This window comes from Rhinolophus ferrumequinum, chromosome 14 (genome assembly GCF_004115265.2).
Source record: "Rhinolophus ferrumequinum isolate MPI-CBG mRhiFer1 chromosome 14, mRhiFer1_v1.p, whole genome shotgun sequence".
Taxonomy (NCBI): Eukaryota; Metazoa; Chordata; class Mammalia; order Chiroptera; family Rhinolophidae; genus Rhinolophus; species Rhinolophus ferrumequinum.
This window is the reverse complement of record NC_046297.1, coordinates 10,500,524-10,519,760: the sequence shown is the minus strand read 5'-3', so window position 1 is coordinate 10,519,760 and position 19,237 is coordinate 10,500,524. Positions and strand designations below refer to the sequence as shown.

The 19,237-nt window shown below is 37.7% G+C and overlaps 1 protein-coding gene across 12 annotated transcripts in view; it reads right to left on the bottom strand.

Moving 5' to 3' along the window:
* EYA1 (EYA transcriptional coactivator and phosphatase 1) overlaps positions 1–19,237 on the bottom strand; it is a 303,123-nt gene that overhangs the window by 97,518 nt on the left and 186,368 nt on the right. For 8 of the 12 annotated variants that reach the window (XM_033126640.1, XM_033126639.1, XM_033126636.1 and 5 more), the window contains 3 exons: positions 16,505–16,642; positions 3,043–3,125; positions 2,441–2,627 (listed from right to left, as the gene is read on the bottom strand). In XM_033126640.1, the coding sequence (XP_032982531.1) occupies positions 2,441–2,627; positions 3,043–3,125; positions 16,505–16,642 (408 nt within the window). The remainder of the gene's footprint in view (positions 1–2,440; positions 2,628–3,042; positions 3,126–16,504; positions 16,643–19,237) is intronic. The other 4 variants (XM_033126638.1, XM_033126637.1, XM_033126644.1 and 1 more) reach the window with 1 other exon arrangement.

Genomic DNA, 19,237 nt, shown 5'->3' with positions numbered 1-19,237 from the left:
TGGTCGCACATAAATTCAGAAAATGCTTAAGAGTCTAACTTTCTGGCTTTAGAAAGTACTGACTTTAAATTAAAAGGAAAAACACTTCAAAATTATTTCAATAAAAAATGGGCATTATTGCAACTATTTTTATTTCTATCTCAAAACAAAAACAGTAGGTTATATGTAATTAATAATTTCTCCTAATTCTTTAATAAATTTATGTACTTTATCAACCAAACTTCCTTTTCTTCAAGGACAAGTCTGTAATTTTATATAAGACTAGTAAGAAAGGAAAGTTAACGCCAGAAAACTGAGGCTGAATCCACAGTCTTACCACAAATGTAAAACAGAACAAAACAAAAAATCCAGACTAAATATTCCTTAAAATTTTAAAGTAATCCACATTTCTTTTCCAATGTGGAAACTCACTGAACTTTCCACTTTCAACTATGCCACACAACAAAGGCTTATCCATACACATTCATTTTAGTGGGAAGAGGTGAATATAAGAAATCTGAAAAATATTTTCTCCCCAGTTCAATATATTCCAAATCTGTAGCATTAAAGATACCGAGATTGAAAAAAGTACCTAAAACTCTAAGCATTTATTCAAATAAAACCTAAAATAGATCATAAATTCTTAAAATAAAATCACATCTATACCTTTTGAACATGATAATTTTGCACTGTTTTTCACGTGGCATGGCTTTGTGCTTAGTCATTCCTACTTTCACATGGTGTCCCTTTTTATAAATAAAATTCCCTTAGAACAAAGTCAAATTTCAGAGACAAACTTTTATGATATGACCAAGTGGTCTTTTCTAAAAAGCTCTAATCAACCTCAATTTAAGAAACATAATTAAGCCACCAGTTTGTTTTATACTGTACTCTTCACAACCCAAATGCCAGGAATTAAGTAAAATTATTCTGTTGTCTCCTTTTCTCATTTTTATTCTACAGACCCTAAAGAATTTCTCTACTTCTCATTCACATAGCTGTCTTCATTTCCAAACTCCTTTTAGTCCTCAAGATTTTGCATGGCCCAGAGGGTTCATGAGAAAACTCAAGATCTTCCTAAAGTTGGGACAAGCTTTTGTCTTTCCTCCTGATGCCTATGTGAAGTTTATGGAAGTAGGGATGAAAATTCTACAATAACTTGTACTGTAAATTCAATATCTTCTATAATAAAGTTTACCTTGAGTGAGATTACACAGATGTGGAATCTAAAAGACAGAAGAGACATGAGTGAAAAAATATCTATCAAGCTAGTTTTTTTTTAAAGTAAATGAAATATGACGATCAAAGATAAAAATGTTTAGAGTTGAGGTGTGCAGCAGAAAGAAGGTGTATTTGCAGTTAGTTGGAACACAAGTTTATGGATGATGTACTTCCTACTCCAGAATAAAACAGTATATTTAAGAGAAAGGGTAGAACACTAAAAACTGAAAGGAGATTTTGCGGGGAAGGGGTGCGGGGGGTTGGATTGCCTGCTAATAACAAAATAAACCTACAGTCGAAATTTAAATTAGCATCTATTATATGAAACGTTCCCCCCATGATTTAGGATAACCACCTAGAATGAACACTCTAGGATCACAATATCATAGGATTAAGTCTTTCTCAATGTCAGACCATTTGAACCTGACTTGCAGCAACAGAGTAGACTTTGGTTTTAGGAGTAAAGGGCAAAGGAAGAAAACTCTCTGACTCTTGGTGGAAAATAGCTCACCTCATAATCCCTGAAAGGAGAGATTATGTTTAAAAAATGTTAAGACAAGGATGTGAGAAGTACGAGAGAAAATATAAGAAACTTAGGGAAGGATCAGTTCAGGAAATTAAGCATGCGATCTTAAGAGTTCCAGACAGAACTAACAAAGGGGAAGAAGTAGGAAAACTTCCCATCAAGGACGCATCAAGGGTTGTGCAGAAGTGTGGAAAACGCCCATGCTCAGGACCATAGTTAGGAAATCCATAGTTAGGACCATAGCGAGTGGGAAGGGGTCTGCAGGGGTCTCGCTATGTTTCATAACCAACTGTTTGATGCTACTTGATTTTTGGAAAAGCATTAACGATTTAATGATGATAAACATTAAACTCAAGATGATGTCACTTATTTTCATATTCAAGATGTCAGCAAATTATAATTATAAATTATATATTATAATTATAATAAAGCTAAATATTTAGAATTATGCATCTAAAAACTGTACCTATCTTGAAAATTGTATACACTTATAACTAAATAAAACCTGTATTTCGTGTGCTTTTGAAATGTACACACTTTGTACTAAAAATTTGAAACAAAGTCAGTGCCACGATCACGCTGTTTGACTTCTATGTAGGACTTGTGCAAATCTGCCCAAACTGTGCAACCACTGCGTGAATATATGACTGTAGAAAAATGCATTAAAACCACTAGAAATAGAGCCTGCAGGACTACTAAAATGCACGTCATTACCTGCCGCGGGATCTGTAACGGCTTGGCTGGTGATGCCAGATGGTGGTTCCTGGAGCTGGTAGGTGGCATTCGTGGAAGGCGTGGCTGGACTGGTGTTACTACTCGTCATGTAATGTGCTGGATACGGTGAGCTGTTGTAATATTGTGCATACTGACCCTGGCCGAAGCTGGGGTAAGATGGATAGTCCTACCAAATCAAACCACACGAGAAGCATCGGTCAGAATATAGGCTGCTTAGTTCTCACTCTTCAAAGTACAGCGGCACATGTGTGTGTGTTTCTGTGTTTCCTCTGAAGTTAGATAGGAACACACAGGCATACGTTGACCGAAGTGCTCAGGCTCGCAAACAAATGTCATGTAAGAGCTGATACACTTTTCCTATTTTTTTTAGGCCATGTTGTATTACTAGGTAAAATTAAACCAATCTGAAAATCAGACAACTCAACCAATAAGACTGCTAAAGAGATTTTTAAAAGAAAAAAAAGACTATGAAAAGGCTTAGGAAAGCTCTCACAGTGTACTAGAAGCAGATCTTTTTTAGGTAAGAACATCATCTGTTGCATTTTTTAAATTTCAGAAGTTAAATTGGCTTTTAAAATTACCTGCTGTGAACTGTTAAATCCAGAGGAATTTGTGAGTGAATTATTTCCTGTATATAATCCTGACGATGTTGTAAAACTGCTACCTAAAACAAAATGAAAAGAAATACGTTGACGAAGCCACACAGAATCATGTGCCTATAGGAAATTATTACTTAGATAAAACAGAGCTGGAGTTCATTGCAAACGCATTTGGTTTCTCTTCAAAACCAGAATCCATTGCCATGGCTAAAATTTCATTTTCTTGAAATGGCTGACAATTTTAGTTTCACTATATTACAAAGGATGAAACAGCAGAGAGGTTTAAATTTCTGAGGACATGAATAACACATATAAAGTACAAAGTTATACATTTGTGCCAAAAGATTAGACACTGAGCTTTCCATTTTGATTTGCAAAACACAACAGGATTTTTCATATATTTATTTTAAGTATGCTTAATGTAAAAGGACGGGACCCAATGAGATGATTTTAAAGTTCTTGCAAACTCAAAAACTGTGATGCTACTTCCAAGAAATGAAAGTGCTCTCAGACTCGTACTTGTCCTCACAATGGCCCACCGAAAAAGTTAATTATTTCGTTTCACAGGCGAGAAGGAACGGCAGTCCTTGAAGTATTTTGATAAAACAAAGCTCAGAGAGGAACATGATCAATGTTTTAAGGATTACATGTGCTCTCTAGGTGACATTCTATTTGCTGAATGGCTACGTGTGTTCAACAACAAACAGTAGGCACTGTGCTGGATCCAAACCTATGAGCAAATCGTAGTGTCGTCCTTCGCTTTATTTACTATCTTACTGCTAAACTACTAGGCAAAGCATGATGATCATATTGGCGAAGATTTTTGAAAAGACAAGATCAGGAATTGGCAAATGTGTAAAAGATGTCATTCACACATTGCAAAATGGGGGACTTAAAAAGGCACAACCTTTCTGTTGTGCTGTTTGGTCAATGATTAAGACATTTGTATACCATTTAACCTAGCAATTTTACTGCAGACATTTGCTCTAAAAAAAAAAAAAAAAAGGATTTATACAAAGAGATAGTTATCAAAGATGTTCTTCAGTGTTGTTTCTAATAAAAGAACTTCGCAGAAACATCGCCACGTTTTTCATAGGTATGAATCAGATAAGGCAACACTATGAAGCTATTGAAATTGTATTATATTATAATGATGTTTAATGACATGGGAAAAAACATGTCATACTATTTCGTTCAAGTAAACACTAAAACAAAAGTACGTTTTGTAATCTCATTGAAAATATCGTTAAAAGCATAAAACAATTTTAAAAAGCACAAAAACCTCAGAAATATCATCTATGGAGAAGTACAATCATGGGTCACGTAATATTCACGAAGCCAATATACCTTTAAACATGATCTACTCAGAACCTGCGTTGCTTCTGTAAACAGAGAAACCATTTTTAAAAAAATAAAAATTTTATGGCAAATGAGTGGTACAGGCAGTAAATGTGTTGGCAGCTCAAGGAGGAAGTCTTCAGTATGAATTAGCTATTCACAGACTCCTTTGGGTATGATGTGGCAGTTAATATATGCCAATTATTTACTTGCTACTGAACATTTAAGTACTGGCTTAAGAGTCGGAAAACAAAGTTTCCAGTTCATCACTTATAAGTTGTTTGGACTTTGGACAAATCACCTAATCACTCTAAGATATAATTTCCCTACTTCATAGGGTTTCTTAAACAGATCAAATGAGGTAATGTTTTGCAAAGCACAATGAGCAATCTCCAGTATCAACAAAAGTTAGGAACTGTTATTGCTTATTCCAGAAAACATTTCTAAAATTCTCCACTGTATTTACGTATCTTTTCTTTCTTTTTACTTTCCCAAACTAGTTCAATAGGACTTAATCTTGCTGCATCTCTAAAATTATTTTTCTACTTTCTTATCAAGCATCTCTGAACTTTGAAAACCTGACCCGAGGAGTTATTGTTTTCCTTAAGAAGGGAAAATGTTTCCTAAGATTGTTTCAAATTTAGTTATCACACGGACTCATATTTGAGGTTTATTCATTTGTATTTTTCAGGAATTCCAGCTGTTCAAAGTTCCCAGAACACCTATAACAGATAAGCAGAGAGTTCTCACACTCCTAGTACTTATTCTACTACAAACACTGGGCTCTTGATACCCAAACAAATCTCCATATTAACGTTCATTTTCACGTGCCAATCTCATCCTTCTTCATTTTACTGAATATGGCTCATGGTGATAGTTAGATGGGGATAAAAGGATGACTAAAACAGTCTCGGAGGACCTCAGAGGACTTATCAAGATAACATTAGTTTTGTTTTGTGTTTTTAAACATCGGCTCTCATGGGCATATGACTCACTCTTTATGTATTTACATATCAGTGAACAAGTAATATGGATATTACATATAAAGCAAACTTATAATGAAGATTTAAAAAATTCCTTGTAAATAATGTAAATGTCTTTCGGACAAGTGTGTGACTAGCAATGCTTTTTAAAAGACTTTATTATATAGGAAAAATTACTTTGAGTTATGACTTGTTCCTTTCATTTCAATGACACAATTTTAGGTTATGACTTGTTACTTTCATTTCTACTGCACATTTCTGAATAATAAATATTGACCTCAATAATCCCTAACCGCCAAGAAAATGAGTAAAATAAAGAAAATATATTTTAAAAGTGGATGTTTTCATTCCATAAGTTATTCCTTGGAACAAAGCAGACAGGACCATGGAAGCTATATTGGCACATATAGGCCACGGAGGTCTGACCAAGTAAATCACAGTTCAGTACTCCAAATGGTACCCCAGTGACTTCCCAGACTTAATGCTACTTCCAAAACTGCACATTAGCTGGAACTCAGCATAAGTTAGACTCATTTGCTGGCCACTGCAGGCTGAACTCCTATCCATTTAATAGGAAGCAGGCATTAAATGGCACTCCAGCGGCCTAGGAGACTTAATGCAACTTCCAAAAGGATCTAACTGAGTTCAGGGGGAGGTGTATGTAGGAGAGAATCAGGCTCAGGCAATAGTAATCGTTCACCACCAGCCAGGTCTGTAGGGCTGCCCCACCTGCCTTCCCATGGGACGGAGGCACAGAGCACACTGCTGGTTTCTAGGCCAGCCTGCTCTGATGGGTTCCTGCCCACCTTCTGACCCGCTCCAGCTCCTTCTCCACAAAGGCAGTGCGATACATTCTCTACTGTGTACCTCTGATGCTTCTCACTCCCCTGCTTAATAAAAGGAGCCATTAGCTGCCCTCAGGATAAAATTCAAACTCTTTACCAGGGTTTCTTTATTAGGCACAGGCTGGGTCCGGTTTATCTCCTGGACTCTATGGACTCTTCCCAGTAACCCCAACTCCGACCCACTCATATACACATTCCAGCCCAAGACGAGTGAAGCAACACGTGTTTTTCTCTTAAGGCTACTCCTTGCCTCTCTAACTTCTTCCCGTTGTATCCTGGCTAATTTCTCATCAACTTCAAAATTCAGCATGAACTAGAAACCACTTTTCTCAAAAAAAACCTCCCCTGAATTATTCCACTCTTCTCTTTGCTCCTAAGCCTGGATTACCAAATCAATGAATCTATCTATCTATCTATCTATCTATCTATCTATCTATCTATCTATCTATCTATTTCTGCGACATGTATATATTTTATACATATCTATTTACATATATACCCATGACTTACTAATCAGTATTTTAAGCTAATTCACACTAATTAACAATTAATCAGTTAACCCAAAATAATTTATGTAAATTAAATTTAATTATATATATTTATATATTTATTATTATATAATAATTATATTTAATTATACAATAAATATATTTAAATTAAATTATATTTAAATTAATTCTTCCTTTCCCTATGGAAAAGGCTAAAAAGAAACCTTAGAGCTTATGTAAATAATTGGATATCTGTAGTCAAACCATACAAACATGCCCAGAATACAAACTATAACAACACTCAAATCAGATAACATCGATTGAGCGCTCACTATATGTTAGGAGTATGCTTCCCTTTTACAGGCTCATCCATACTCCATAACAATGCAATGTTATAGGGAATATTAATATTTCCATTTGGCAGATAAGGAAACAGCAGGTTAAGATGATATAGCTTCCATCGGGTGGAAGTGAAGGTCAAACGTAGTTAAGAGTCAGCACAATGTTCTTTCATGCCCTCTTACCTATTCTATATCGCTTTATGGGATCTTCTGAAATTCACTAATGTGTTCTCTTCTGTAGGATTAAGAACAATATGTTGGAGGCAAAATACCAGTGACAAGAATAATAGTACTTAAAAGTTATTGAGTGGTACCTGAGCCAGGCCCAAATAAAGTATTTTACATGTCATAGCTCACTGCATCGTCACAAGCCCCCATGAGGTAGGCACCATTATATCCCATTTTACAGATGAACAAACTACCAAGTTATGAGCAACTGTGACAGACGTGGGAGTCAATCTCAGGCTATCTGGCTCCAGTGTCGAATCTCTTAATCTCCACAGGAGACTGCCTCTCAAAGTAACTAAGGGATTTTTCATTTTCATTTTTACCAACATATTAAATGCTAACTAACTGCCAGATTCATGAGGAAGTGTTGTTGAAAGACACGTACCTGTGCCTCTCGTCAGACACAGGAATCACTTACTGAGGTGATTACTGAATCACTTACTGAAGGTGGAGGGGAGAAGGGGTATGACCTGAAAATCCACAGGTTTCCCAAACAACTGTAATGCCTGAGTTTTAGTACCACTGTGTGTTAATACCAATTTAGTAGGTGTTTTAGCAATGGCTTCAACAACACATAAGCAGTGTAAGCTTTCTTTTTTCACTGAGAAAGTAATCACACTCATCAAGCATTTACAGAATGGAAGCTTCTGAGAGACTGTTTTGGGTATTTTGGGTCCTTCAGCAGGGGTAAAGCTCACAGGGGGCAGAGGGTCCCACTCTGACAGCTGATCTGATGCAAATCTGGTGCCAATACTAGCAGGGTAATTTTACTAAAGTTTAGAACACCATACCACAAAGCAAAGGCAAAATGGCAGCTCGGAGTGTCGCTGCTACACCCACTACCTGCTCTGAGCAGGCTCAGCAGGACAGGCCCATTTGTGTAGAAGGACACCGTCTACCAGGTTGGAACATGGACACCGTAGAGCAGAAAGGGCAAGACATGACCAGGAAAAAAAAGACCTTCTTCTTCCATTAGGACCGATCCAAATGAGTTTGTTTGATTTACAGGAGTCTTCACTTATAAATTTAGGTCATGAGAACACCCCTTGAGGAAAGTTTAAAAACACACACACACACACACTCATGAAGACAACACAAAGAAATATCTGCTTGCATCACGTTTGTGGGCACCATACATTGTGACACGGAGATGCTCAGTGAATGAAATGACAACACCTAGTTAGGTTGGAAAGGAAAGCACAACCATGCACAGAAGAGGGCAAGAAGACACCCTGGCAGAGGGTGAGCAGAAACTATCCAAAGATCAGACAGCAAATGGTTTATAGGGAACTGCATGGCGTGGGAGTGGGGAGGGGACTCAAGGTAGGTGGCAGAAGTCTCTCGATCATTTTTTTAAGGAAATAACAATTTAGGATAAGAAATGACATTCTTTAACTGAAAAACCCAACAATCTGAATGTTGAACATACCATGAACATACCAATATGAACATATTGGAACACAGAAAATGTTATGCTTCTGATTCCCCTTTTAAGGATTGGAGAGGTGTGGGGGGGAAGCTATTATAAATGCAAGGGTATGTATGTTTTTGTCACTGGGTCTGGAGATGGGGGCTGGAGAGAAGAGCTGGGGAAGATGGTGCAGGGAGGAGAATATGCTGACCACTCCATTAGTTCAGGGAGGGTCACTGCTATCCTGGAAACTCATCTTATTCTTGCTCCTCTAATTTAACGTTTCACTCTATCAGTCCCCATTTCCCATCCTTCAAGGCTCAAGTTCTGTCTTTCCAATAAGCTTTCATGACTCTTCCTCTGCACTGATCTCACCTTCTGGAAACTCCAGCTCAGTCATAACTGATATCATCATTTACCTCTTCATTGAACAGTACTAAACAAGCCTTCATTAGCCTTGTTTTCATCCCGATCATGTTTCATCCTGAACATGAACTAACGTTCCTTAAATTCCTGTGTTATATTTATCCTGCTGCCTCACACAGAGAAGAATAAGCTGTGTGATTCAGACCTTTGAAGGGTTTCATCTAGGTTCAAGTAGGAGAGAGTACTGGTGTTTGAGATTTTTTTTTTTTAAATTTTAAAAAAGGAATTTATTGGCTCATAAATTTGGAAAGTCTAACATTGCATGTAGCAAGGATGGATTTAGGAATTCGGATGATGTTATGAGGTCTCTGTCTCTCCATCTCATAATTATGTCCCCTTTTGCTGGTGTTGAAAATTTCAATCTGGCGTGGTGAATGACAAAAGGGTCAAGTGAGAATGACTTCCATAAAGAACTGGGTGTATATTCTCCTCAAGGTATTCCAAAAAATCCAGAAGGAGGGAAGGCTCCCAAACTCTTTTTATGAGGCCACTATTACCCTGATCCCCAAATCAGACAAAGATATTACAAAAAAAGAAAACTTAGGCCGATATCCCTAATGAATATAGATGCAAAGATCCTCAACAAAATATTAGCAAACAAAATTCAGCAATACATTAAGAAGATCATACACTACTATCAAGTGGGATTTATTCCTGATATGCAATGTTGGTTCAATATTCGTAAATTGATTAATGTGATACACCACATTAACAAAATGAAAAATAAAAATCATATGGTCATATCAATAGATGCAGAAAAAGCATTTGACAAAATCCAACAGCGATTTATGATAAAAACTCTGAAGAAAGCAGGACTAGAGGGATCGTATCTCAACATACTAAAGGTCACATACAATCAACCCACAGCTAACATCATACTCAATGGGAAAAAGCTAAAACCATTTCCCTTAAGATCAGGAATTAGACAAGGTTGCCCACTTTCTCCACTTTTATTCAGCATAATCCTGGAAGTTCTAGCCATGGCAATCAGACAAGAAAAAGAAATAAAAAGCATCCAAGTTGGTAAGGAGGAAGTAAAATTGTCATTATATGCAGATGACAGGATTCTATATAGAGAGAACCCCAAGGACTCCGTCAGAAAACCACTAGAACTCATAAATGAATTTAGTAAAGTAGCAGGATACAACATTAATATTCAGAAATCAGTTGCATTTGTATACACCAACAATAAACTCTCAGAAGGAGAAATTAAGAAAACAGTCCCATTTACAATTGCTTCAAAAATTATAAAACACTTAGGAATAAATTTAACCAAAGAAGTAAAAGACCTGTACTCAGAAAATTATAAGACAATGAAAAGAGAAATTAAAGAAGATACAAATAAATGGAAAGACATACCATGCTCATGGATATGAAGAATATAGTTAAAATGTCTATACGGCCTAAGGCAACAGATTCAGTGCAATTCCTATCAAATTACCAAGGATACGTTTCACAGAAATAGAACACAAAATCCTAAAATTTATATGGAAACATAAAAGACCCTGAATAGCCATGGCAATCTTGAGAAATAAGAACAAAGCAGGAAGTATCATGCTACCTGACATCAAATCATACTACAAGTCTATAGTAATCAAAACAGCATGGTACTGGCATAAAAACAGACACATAGATCAATGGAACAGAATAGAAAGCCAAGAAATAAACCCATGCCTATACAGTCATTTAGTCCACGACAATGGAAGCAAGAAGTTACATTGGGGTAAAAACAGTCTGTTCAATAAATGGTGCTGGGAAAACTGGACAGACACATGCAAAAAAAAAATGAAGCTGGACCACCTCCTTGTACCATACACAAGAATAAATTCAAAATGGATTAAAGACACAAATGTAAGATCTGAAACCATAAAACTCCTAGAAGAAAATATAGGATGTAAATTTGTAGACCTTACCCTGAGTAATATTTTTACTGATATTTCCCCTTGGGCAAGGGAAATAAGAGAAAAAATAAACATATGGGATTATATCAAACTAAAAATATGGTTTCACAGCAAAAGAAACCATCAATAAAACAAAAAGGCAACCCACTGAATGGGAGAAGATATTTGTCAATGATACATCTAATAAGGGGTTAATATCCAAAATTTATAAAAACCCATTCAACTCGACACCAAGAAAACAAACAACCCAATTAAAAAATGGGCAGAGGACATGAAGAGACATTTTTCTAAAGAAGACATACAGATGGCAAACAGGCATATGAGAAAATGTTCAACCTCACTAATCATTAGAGAAATGCAAATAAAAACCACAATGAGATATCCCCACACTCCAGTCAGAATGGCTATCATCAATAAATCAACAAACAACAAGTGCTGGCGAGGATGTGGAGAAAAGGGATCCAGCCGAGTTTTAAATCAAATAAAATTTTAAATGGATTAAGCATCATGGATTTTGGACAGTGTATGAGAACCTCACTGATCTCAGATATGAGGACCATGGGACCCGAGATGGTACAAGGAGTTCACATCCATGTACCACGTGGGCACCCTAATAGAACATTGATTTTGGTACAGGCACAGGCCTCCTAAAAGGCTGTTAGTTCAGATCTTGGCATATCACAGGTATATTAATGAAAATATAAGTCTTGCTTACATATGAAAGATTTCAAATTCGGAAGGCAATAACATCCTAGGTTTTTATAGTACATTTATATTTCAGTATTTCCACAGCTGTTGTCTCAGGTTATTTTCAAGGTCAGTCTGTGTGGTAGCTGAGGCAGACATCCTTGTCATTTTTCAGTAGGCAGAGAGAATGGTGACTTCCTTGTTCAAGGATACTTGGTTAGGGAGTGACCATTATCTCCACCCTTTTTGGATCACTGTTTTCCACTCTACCACTCCAAATCCACCTTTTAGATGTTCAGAGTCAGGAACATGAAAAGAGGATTAAATATTATGAAAAGTGGTATTGAGTTTGGTTACACGGACACAAAGGGTAGAGACAACCGCCCCAGAGTAATTTAGTAAATAAATTTAGAATCAAACTGTCTCACTTCGGAAAGGCTTCTTCATCGTTACTGTCTTTTTAGGCTAGTACATAGTTTTAAAAGTAAATTACGTGACGTCACCCAGGGATTGTGTATCACAAAGATTCTGCTTTCTTCTTGTCACTGGCAGGGGTTCCTACAGAGAAAGGGTGATGGTCTTGTCAACCGTAACAAACAAGAAACAGTCTTGCTGGAAGACTCCGTGGGCCACCCAGTTCTATAGGTGCTAAGCAATTGTAGTTTAAAAATAAACCAACCCCTCAAAACTTTCATTAATAAATCCCTGCTCCTTTTTCATAGTGAAGTAGTGAAGAAGATCCCAGTCTCTGTTGCTTTATAACATGATTTAAAATGTTAAATCGAAATTTTGTGTATGGTTTAACCTGGAGAACACTGCCCAGCTATAACTTCAAAAAACTTCAAAAAAAAAAAAAAAAGGTAACGTGTAGGTCAAAGGTCTACTTCACAGAGAACAAGGACTCACATTAAAAACCAGAATCCCAGCCAACATAAGAATGCTGGAACCTGCTGGGGCCTGTCTGTACTTCCCATGCTTTAGAGCGTTTTCTAGCACTTACTGGGCAAGCAGGATGCTATGTGTCCCTCGTGTATTTTCACAGAAGTCCATTTGCTTTCCTTCCCTGGCCTCTTTGCCATGGGCTATGTCCATCATCAGGCGCGATCTCTGTGGCAGAAGTTAGCGCAGCTCCCCAGGGAAAGACCTCTGAAGGCCAGATGGGCTATTTAAAACCAAAGTTTCCCCCTTTCTTACAAGAAGGATTTTGTATGACCAAGTTTTCCTTTCTAGCCCAGTAATAATTTTTTACGTTCTAAAGAGAATGCTTCACTTAGGTAACACGAATTGCAAAGTCTTTACATTTCTCTCTCTTGATTAATTTCTATATATTTTAACTAAAAAACAACTCAAACAGACAATAACATTGGCATTGATCATTTATTAATTATTGCTATAACTAGATTTCCCAAGATTTCCATGCAATTTTCAACACTTGTCACTTGAACTATCACACGGTCCCAAAAGAACTGAAATGGAATATTACTTAAAAAAAAATCAACTTACGCACACACACACACAAACTCTAGAATGCAAAAAAAGGCACCAACTAAATAAATACAAGTGGACTGGCAAAGCAGTGATGGAGGAATTTTAAACATTAGTGCAAGTTGCAATAGTTATTCTCCAGTTCCAACTTTATCATATCATTTTATGCCAGAAAATGCAAACCTCAAAAGCTTAATCACTGCACATTATAAAACGGTTTAATATATACTTTCTGATCTGAACACTGGATATTTTGGAGTTCGGCATTTTTTGTTTCGAAAAGTACCATTTCTGTAGATAATGCAAAACAGTACATTTTGCTAAGCACTTTTGAGGTTCTAAATGACTGATAAACTGACACATTTCAGCTTGTACTTGAAAATCTGTGGAGAGGCAGACAAAAGGAAGTAGAGGTGGTGTCCCCTATTAGATTATTATCCAATCACCCCCACTTCCTATCCAACCCCAGTAACTGCGGTGCAGAGAGAGGCGGAGGTGTGTGCCCTTCCATGCCCCGCTAACAACCTCTGCCCTTCCTTTATTGTCTCTCGTCATCAGTTTGAACCCCAATCTCTTTAACGGATCAAACAACATTATATAGAAAGAGGGGGTTAGCATTTGTGTTATTTTCTTCTCTAAGTGAGAGCAATACAATCTAAAGGAAAATAAACGAAGTGGCGTTTCCAGAGCCCGCTGGGTCTCCTGCATGTGTGTGTCACCCCTCCCGTTTATCATGGCAAACCCTGACACTTCCTTCATCACGCAATTTCCTGATGCCTCCAATCAGCTCCACCCAATGGTATGAACGAACACAAGGGAAGGCTGCTTTGCGCATACCACGAGAAGAAACTAACTGAGATTTTCATTATGCCAAATTCATTTCTGCAAAGGAAGAGAACTAGAGTCCTTCTGAATCTTAATATCTGTCCATTGTGCCGTCGGCCTCTCCACTTCTAACATTTGCATATTTTAGACATGCTACTAGATAGTGGAGATGAAAATACAAGTTAAGATGGTCACTACCTTCCAACCTTCTAGAAGCAATGGAACTAAGTTATTATGGAAAGCTGGGTTTTCTTCAAGGCTGAAGCTTCATCAGTTAAGGGACTCGACTTAATTTCAGTTGTTTTTTATGTGAAAATCTTTTGCACTTCCTGACCTCAAACAGATCGCTAAACAAAATTTCATTTTCTTCATATGATTCAGCCTCAAAACAACGAACACAATTTCTTGTTTTCTGTGGTGGATAGGGGCGAGGGGGATGCAAATGGATGGTGATGCCAGCAATCCGTCCGGAACTTGCATTTTTCAAAAATTATAACTAAAAGCTTGATTTCAAGTCAGACGCCTGTTTACATAAAAGGAGAATAAAAGTTGCTTATAACAAAGTGGGCAGATAGTCTGTGCAACTGATCAGTAAATCAAAGGTGGAAGCAGATTCTCCTAAGTGCTTCTCTTGTCCATACTACACGTACATATGCACACACATGCAGTCCTGCTTCATTCTTGCTGTCAGTACTCTTTGATTGGCGAGCAGCATTGAAAACACTATCTCCACTATTTGCACCGTTGACCCAGGGGTCTCCAGGCACCTTTTGTCAGTCCACACTCTCCCATTCAGCTAACTTATTTGCATAAGGTTTGTCAATGGTGTGTGAAGAAAAACCCCTCTCACCTCAGTCTCAAACTTCCAGAAACACTGAGGCTGACCTTGGGAGCAGAAAGATGTCAAAAACTAACAGCAAGTTTTTCCCTTCCTCGGGGTGAACTCTATAGTTGTCTATGAAGAAAAACATTTTGTCTTTCTCGGTGAAACTTAAGTTCTAATCTTTCACTGGATGTACAAAAAGAGATAAAGCAGAAAGAATTTTCTAGCAATCTTGCAGCAAAGGTGAAAGCAATCAGATTTCCCAGTACCCGAGGTTTTACTTCATGAGCTTTTAGTATTAGTGCCTTATGAGATTGATGAAAGCAAAAATAACTGCTATTAATTAAAAATAACAGAATTTGGAGGATTTTAAAAATAATCTTAGACAGTAAAGAAATTTTTATATTAAAAAAAGATGTACTGAAAAGATACTCAAAGGTCAAAATAGACTCCCACAACTGGGCACACAAAATCTTTTAATAATGGTGAAGCGTTTTCATAACACATTTAATATTTAAGAAATGTATATTAAACAGAATCTAATTATGTATCCAAATTTGGCCAGAAGGAATCTATAGTATACCATTATTCATCATTATATTGGCCAGTTAAGTTTCAAGTTCATAGCATATTATCTGGCTTATTTGTGGAAATCACATTTTATCCAATCATCTAAAATTGAGTGACGTGCCATTATAGAAATACCCATCTGAAATAATAACTCAGCCATAGAAATTGGGTTCTTAGAATCCCTCTGGAAAGGTCATTCAGCAAAGGGCCGTACAAAAACACAAAAAAGTCTTAGATAAGTCCCAGATGCAATGAAACCTACAAAAGCAATGCTAAATTTGAAGCTATACATGTCCTTCTTTCTTTTTTCAATAAAGAAGGTTTTTTTTCCCCCTCCAAATTAACTTTCTTTTCTCCTCCTTCCATTCCAGTCTTCTCTCTATTCTAACACTATACTTACACTCTGATAGCTGGTTAGTTCTCTTAGGCACTATTTCTGCTGCGTAAGCTTTCAATCTGAGAGGATAGAAAGAAAAAAAGGACTCTCAAGTCCACTGTTTCTCATACTCTCCGAGGTGCAGGACCAGTGTTTCCCCATAATCCTTCCTGGACCGACAATTGAGCAAAACACATAGGTCCTTGCATTATGTGTATCCTACAGTTTCAAACCCAGAACCCAGGGATTGGTCCCTGGAAGCAATATCTTGAAGCTGTATTGAGTGTATGTCCCTTTCATCTCCTGGTCTTTGGTCGATCCTTTCGTTAACACATACCACATATTCTATTACTAGAGCTGTGACTGACCATACCAAGAGCAAGAGAAGTTTTTAGCATATCATACCTCAACCTGTTATATCTTGACATTTGGTTTCTTTCATTCCTTTTATAACTAATAGAAGCCAAGGCAGAAAGCTTCAATTTCCCAAAGAATCTTAGAGCTCATTCAGTCTAACCCCTTGATGTTAGCATTGTGGAAAATTTAGGCCAGGAGAGTGGCTAAGTGAAGAGCCAAAGTAGGCATGAGGAATGTTGCCTCTAAGCCCAGTCCACTTTCCACCATCATCGGCTGCATACATAAGACATCAGATTCTAGTTTTAGAAAGTACCTACATACAGGGCTAATGGAAAGAGCAACATCAGTGTGTATACAGACCTTGCATCTGGTAGCTGTATGGCGCTTGTCCAGGTTGAGGCGTACCGAAGCTTGTGCCATAGCTGAGAAATCCTGTCTGTCCGGGTGACTGAGACTGGGACAATCCACCTTCAGTCTTGATGCCTGCCCACAATGCACCTAAATCAGTTAGTGATAGCTTATCTATCTGTTCATTTTTAAAAGCTGGTAAATACACAAAAACATCCCCACCACTGTTGAGTCACAGATGCTCCCCAATGTTATCTCAATAATCACGGGGATATGTGCTGAGAGGGAAACCCCCTGACCGATGACTTCAATTTAAAAAACAAACACCACCACCAAACAGGATTATTACAGATTTGAATGCCTATTCCGATTGCTCTTTCTTGTTGTTTTCCTGCATTCCATTTTCTATAAAATTTAATACCAGTGACATTACTTCTGTACTTAGTTTCAAGAGTTTAAGATCATCTCCTCGATAGTCAAGGAATGGCCATACCTGAACTTAAACTAAAGTATTCCAAAACCTGCCATGCTGATGAATGTCAGAATCAAAACCTTTTTTTTCTAAAAAGTGATTAATTAGAGCCTCTAGCCTTACAGCATTTTTTTCTTTGTTTCTTTTCCCCTTACTTTTTCTACCACAAAGCTAGTTTGAGCACACACTCATTTTGAAGTCAGAGGAAGCAATATTGGGGATAGAACTAAGCAATGCAATGGGAAAACCTTCTCCCATATTCAGATCCTCTCAGAAAGTACGGACAAAAAAAGCAGAATATTAAGAATTGAATCCTGTAGACCAGCACAGTAAATTATAAACAAGTGAAGTTGACCAATTGTACCCTTTTTGTCCCTTGCCGTTTCAATTATTTATTCAAATATAACTGTTTAAAGTGCAGCCTAAAGTACACTTTCGTTTTATCACATTGCAATATAAAAATAATGTATATGTGCCTCCCTCCCCCGCCCCCAATACTCCCTCAAGTGCCAAGTTAATGTCCTGATTTTAGTACTTGGGTCTGGCAGCATTATGTCCAGGGCTCGGCCCTGAATCCTAAGTAAAGACAGTCATGAATGTTAACAACTGTCCTTAATTTTCAGAGAGGGAGGGGAGGACAATTTCTGCCAAGGAAATTCACATTTTGAAATAATTTTACTTTGCACTTAAGATAAACAGTATCTTTGGGATCTAGAATACACAGTAGTCTCACTGTTTATTTCCATTTTAGGGGAATTTCATCAGTAGAATGAAGTTAGGTAACTTTCCTAAGGCAGTGGAAGAATCTGACTCTTGGCCGAGAGAGCCTTCTCTAATTCTTGGAGTGTCTCTAAATAACCTCATAATGGCCTTAACACTGAAGCCTTGACACAACCTTAACATTTTAAACCATGTAATTTTCCCTGGATAGGCAACCCCACACCAATGAATAACCCAAACTTATAAGGGGTCCCTGGAGAAACAATTGCCCCGGATGGTGATTTGATGGCTCTCGAACCTATCTTTCCATGTTGTCACCATAGGGACATCCCCTTCCTCTCTCTCCATTTGATAAAGATATGCTTCCAGTCTCTACCTGTACCACCTCTGCTTTTAGCCTGGAGGTTCAGGATGGGTGTCTTTGTGATAAGAACAGGTAAGGAAAAGCAGGAAGAGGTAGAAAACACCCATCGAGACAGGCACACCCGTCTCCGTGGCTTCTACCCACAAGCTGGCAAACTCCTCTCACTGACCAACTCGAAGCAGATCTGGTGAAGAACAGTATGAACTCTTCTCCACCCATCTAGTGTTCTTACTACGAAAAGATTTGCCTATCTTTTCTTACGTGGTCTTAATAAAAAGTCAGGGGTAGCAATCCTTAGAGAAAATCTTAGAGAAAATCTTTTAAGACTACTGGGACCCTGGGACCTTGACAATCAGCAGTTAAAAATCCTCAACTATGTGCTCTTCCTTCATGAGAAAGCAGTGGGGAGAAGGTTGCCATATTTTTTGATCCACTGACCCAAGAACAAATAGAATGTCTGGTCAGAAGCACTGGGGCGGGGGGTGGGGGGGGGCATCTCCTTGTACTCAAGTCCCCAAAAGAGTAGAAAGAAGGTGATACATGATACGGAAAATGCTTAGGTTTGAGAATTATTCTCAGAAGATTTATAAGGATGGAAGGCCCCGGGATCAAAGCCCTTTACAATGAACCTTACACTTACCACCTACCCTGTCACATTACAAACCCTGTCCTCAATCTCCTAGCTCTAATTTCAGAACTTCTGCTCACCTCACCCTCCTGAAACAACTATTGCAGAAAAGAGGGACATTTGCTAATAGTTTCGGATGGGAGGAGTCCCTATCCCACAGCACAGAAGTTGGCAAAGGGCTCTGCCATGACTAAATGAACAAGAGAAGAGCTGTGAGAGTGGCACCCAAGGCAGTAAGAGGGATAGCACCTTCCCACAGCAGCACTGGCAGGTCTACAGCACTTTAGTATTGTTTGTACTGCAAAATGCACTTCAACTTCAAATCATCAGCCTACAAATACATTTTGAGAATATAAATTGGGGAACCCTTAACTCACACTATAGAATTGAAGCTACACCATTCAAATCATAGATTCCACCCTCTCTTTTAGCAGAAGATTAGTTTAAAAGTTAATTATATATAAATTCGATCTATTATTATTTTGCTAATATTATTTTGAGAAACCTTAACTAAAAGTTATGGAAATAAAGAGAATAGTAGAAAGTCTATTTTACGGATGT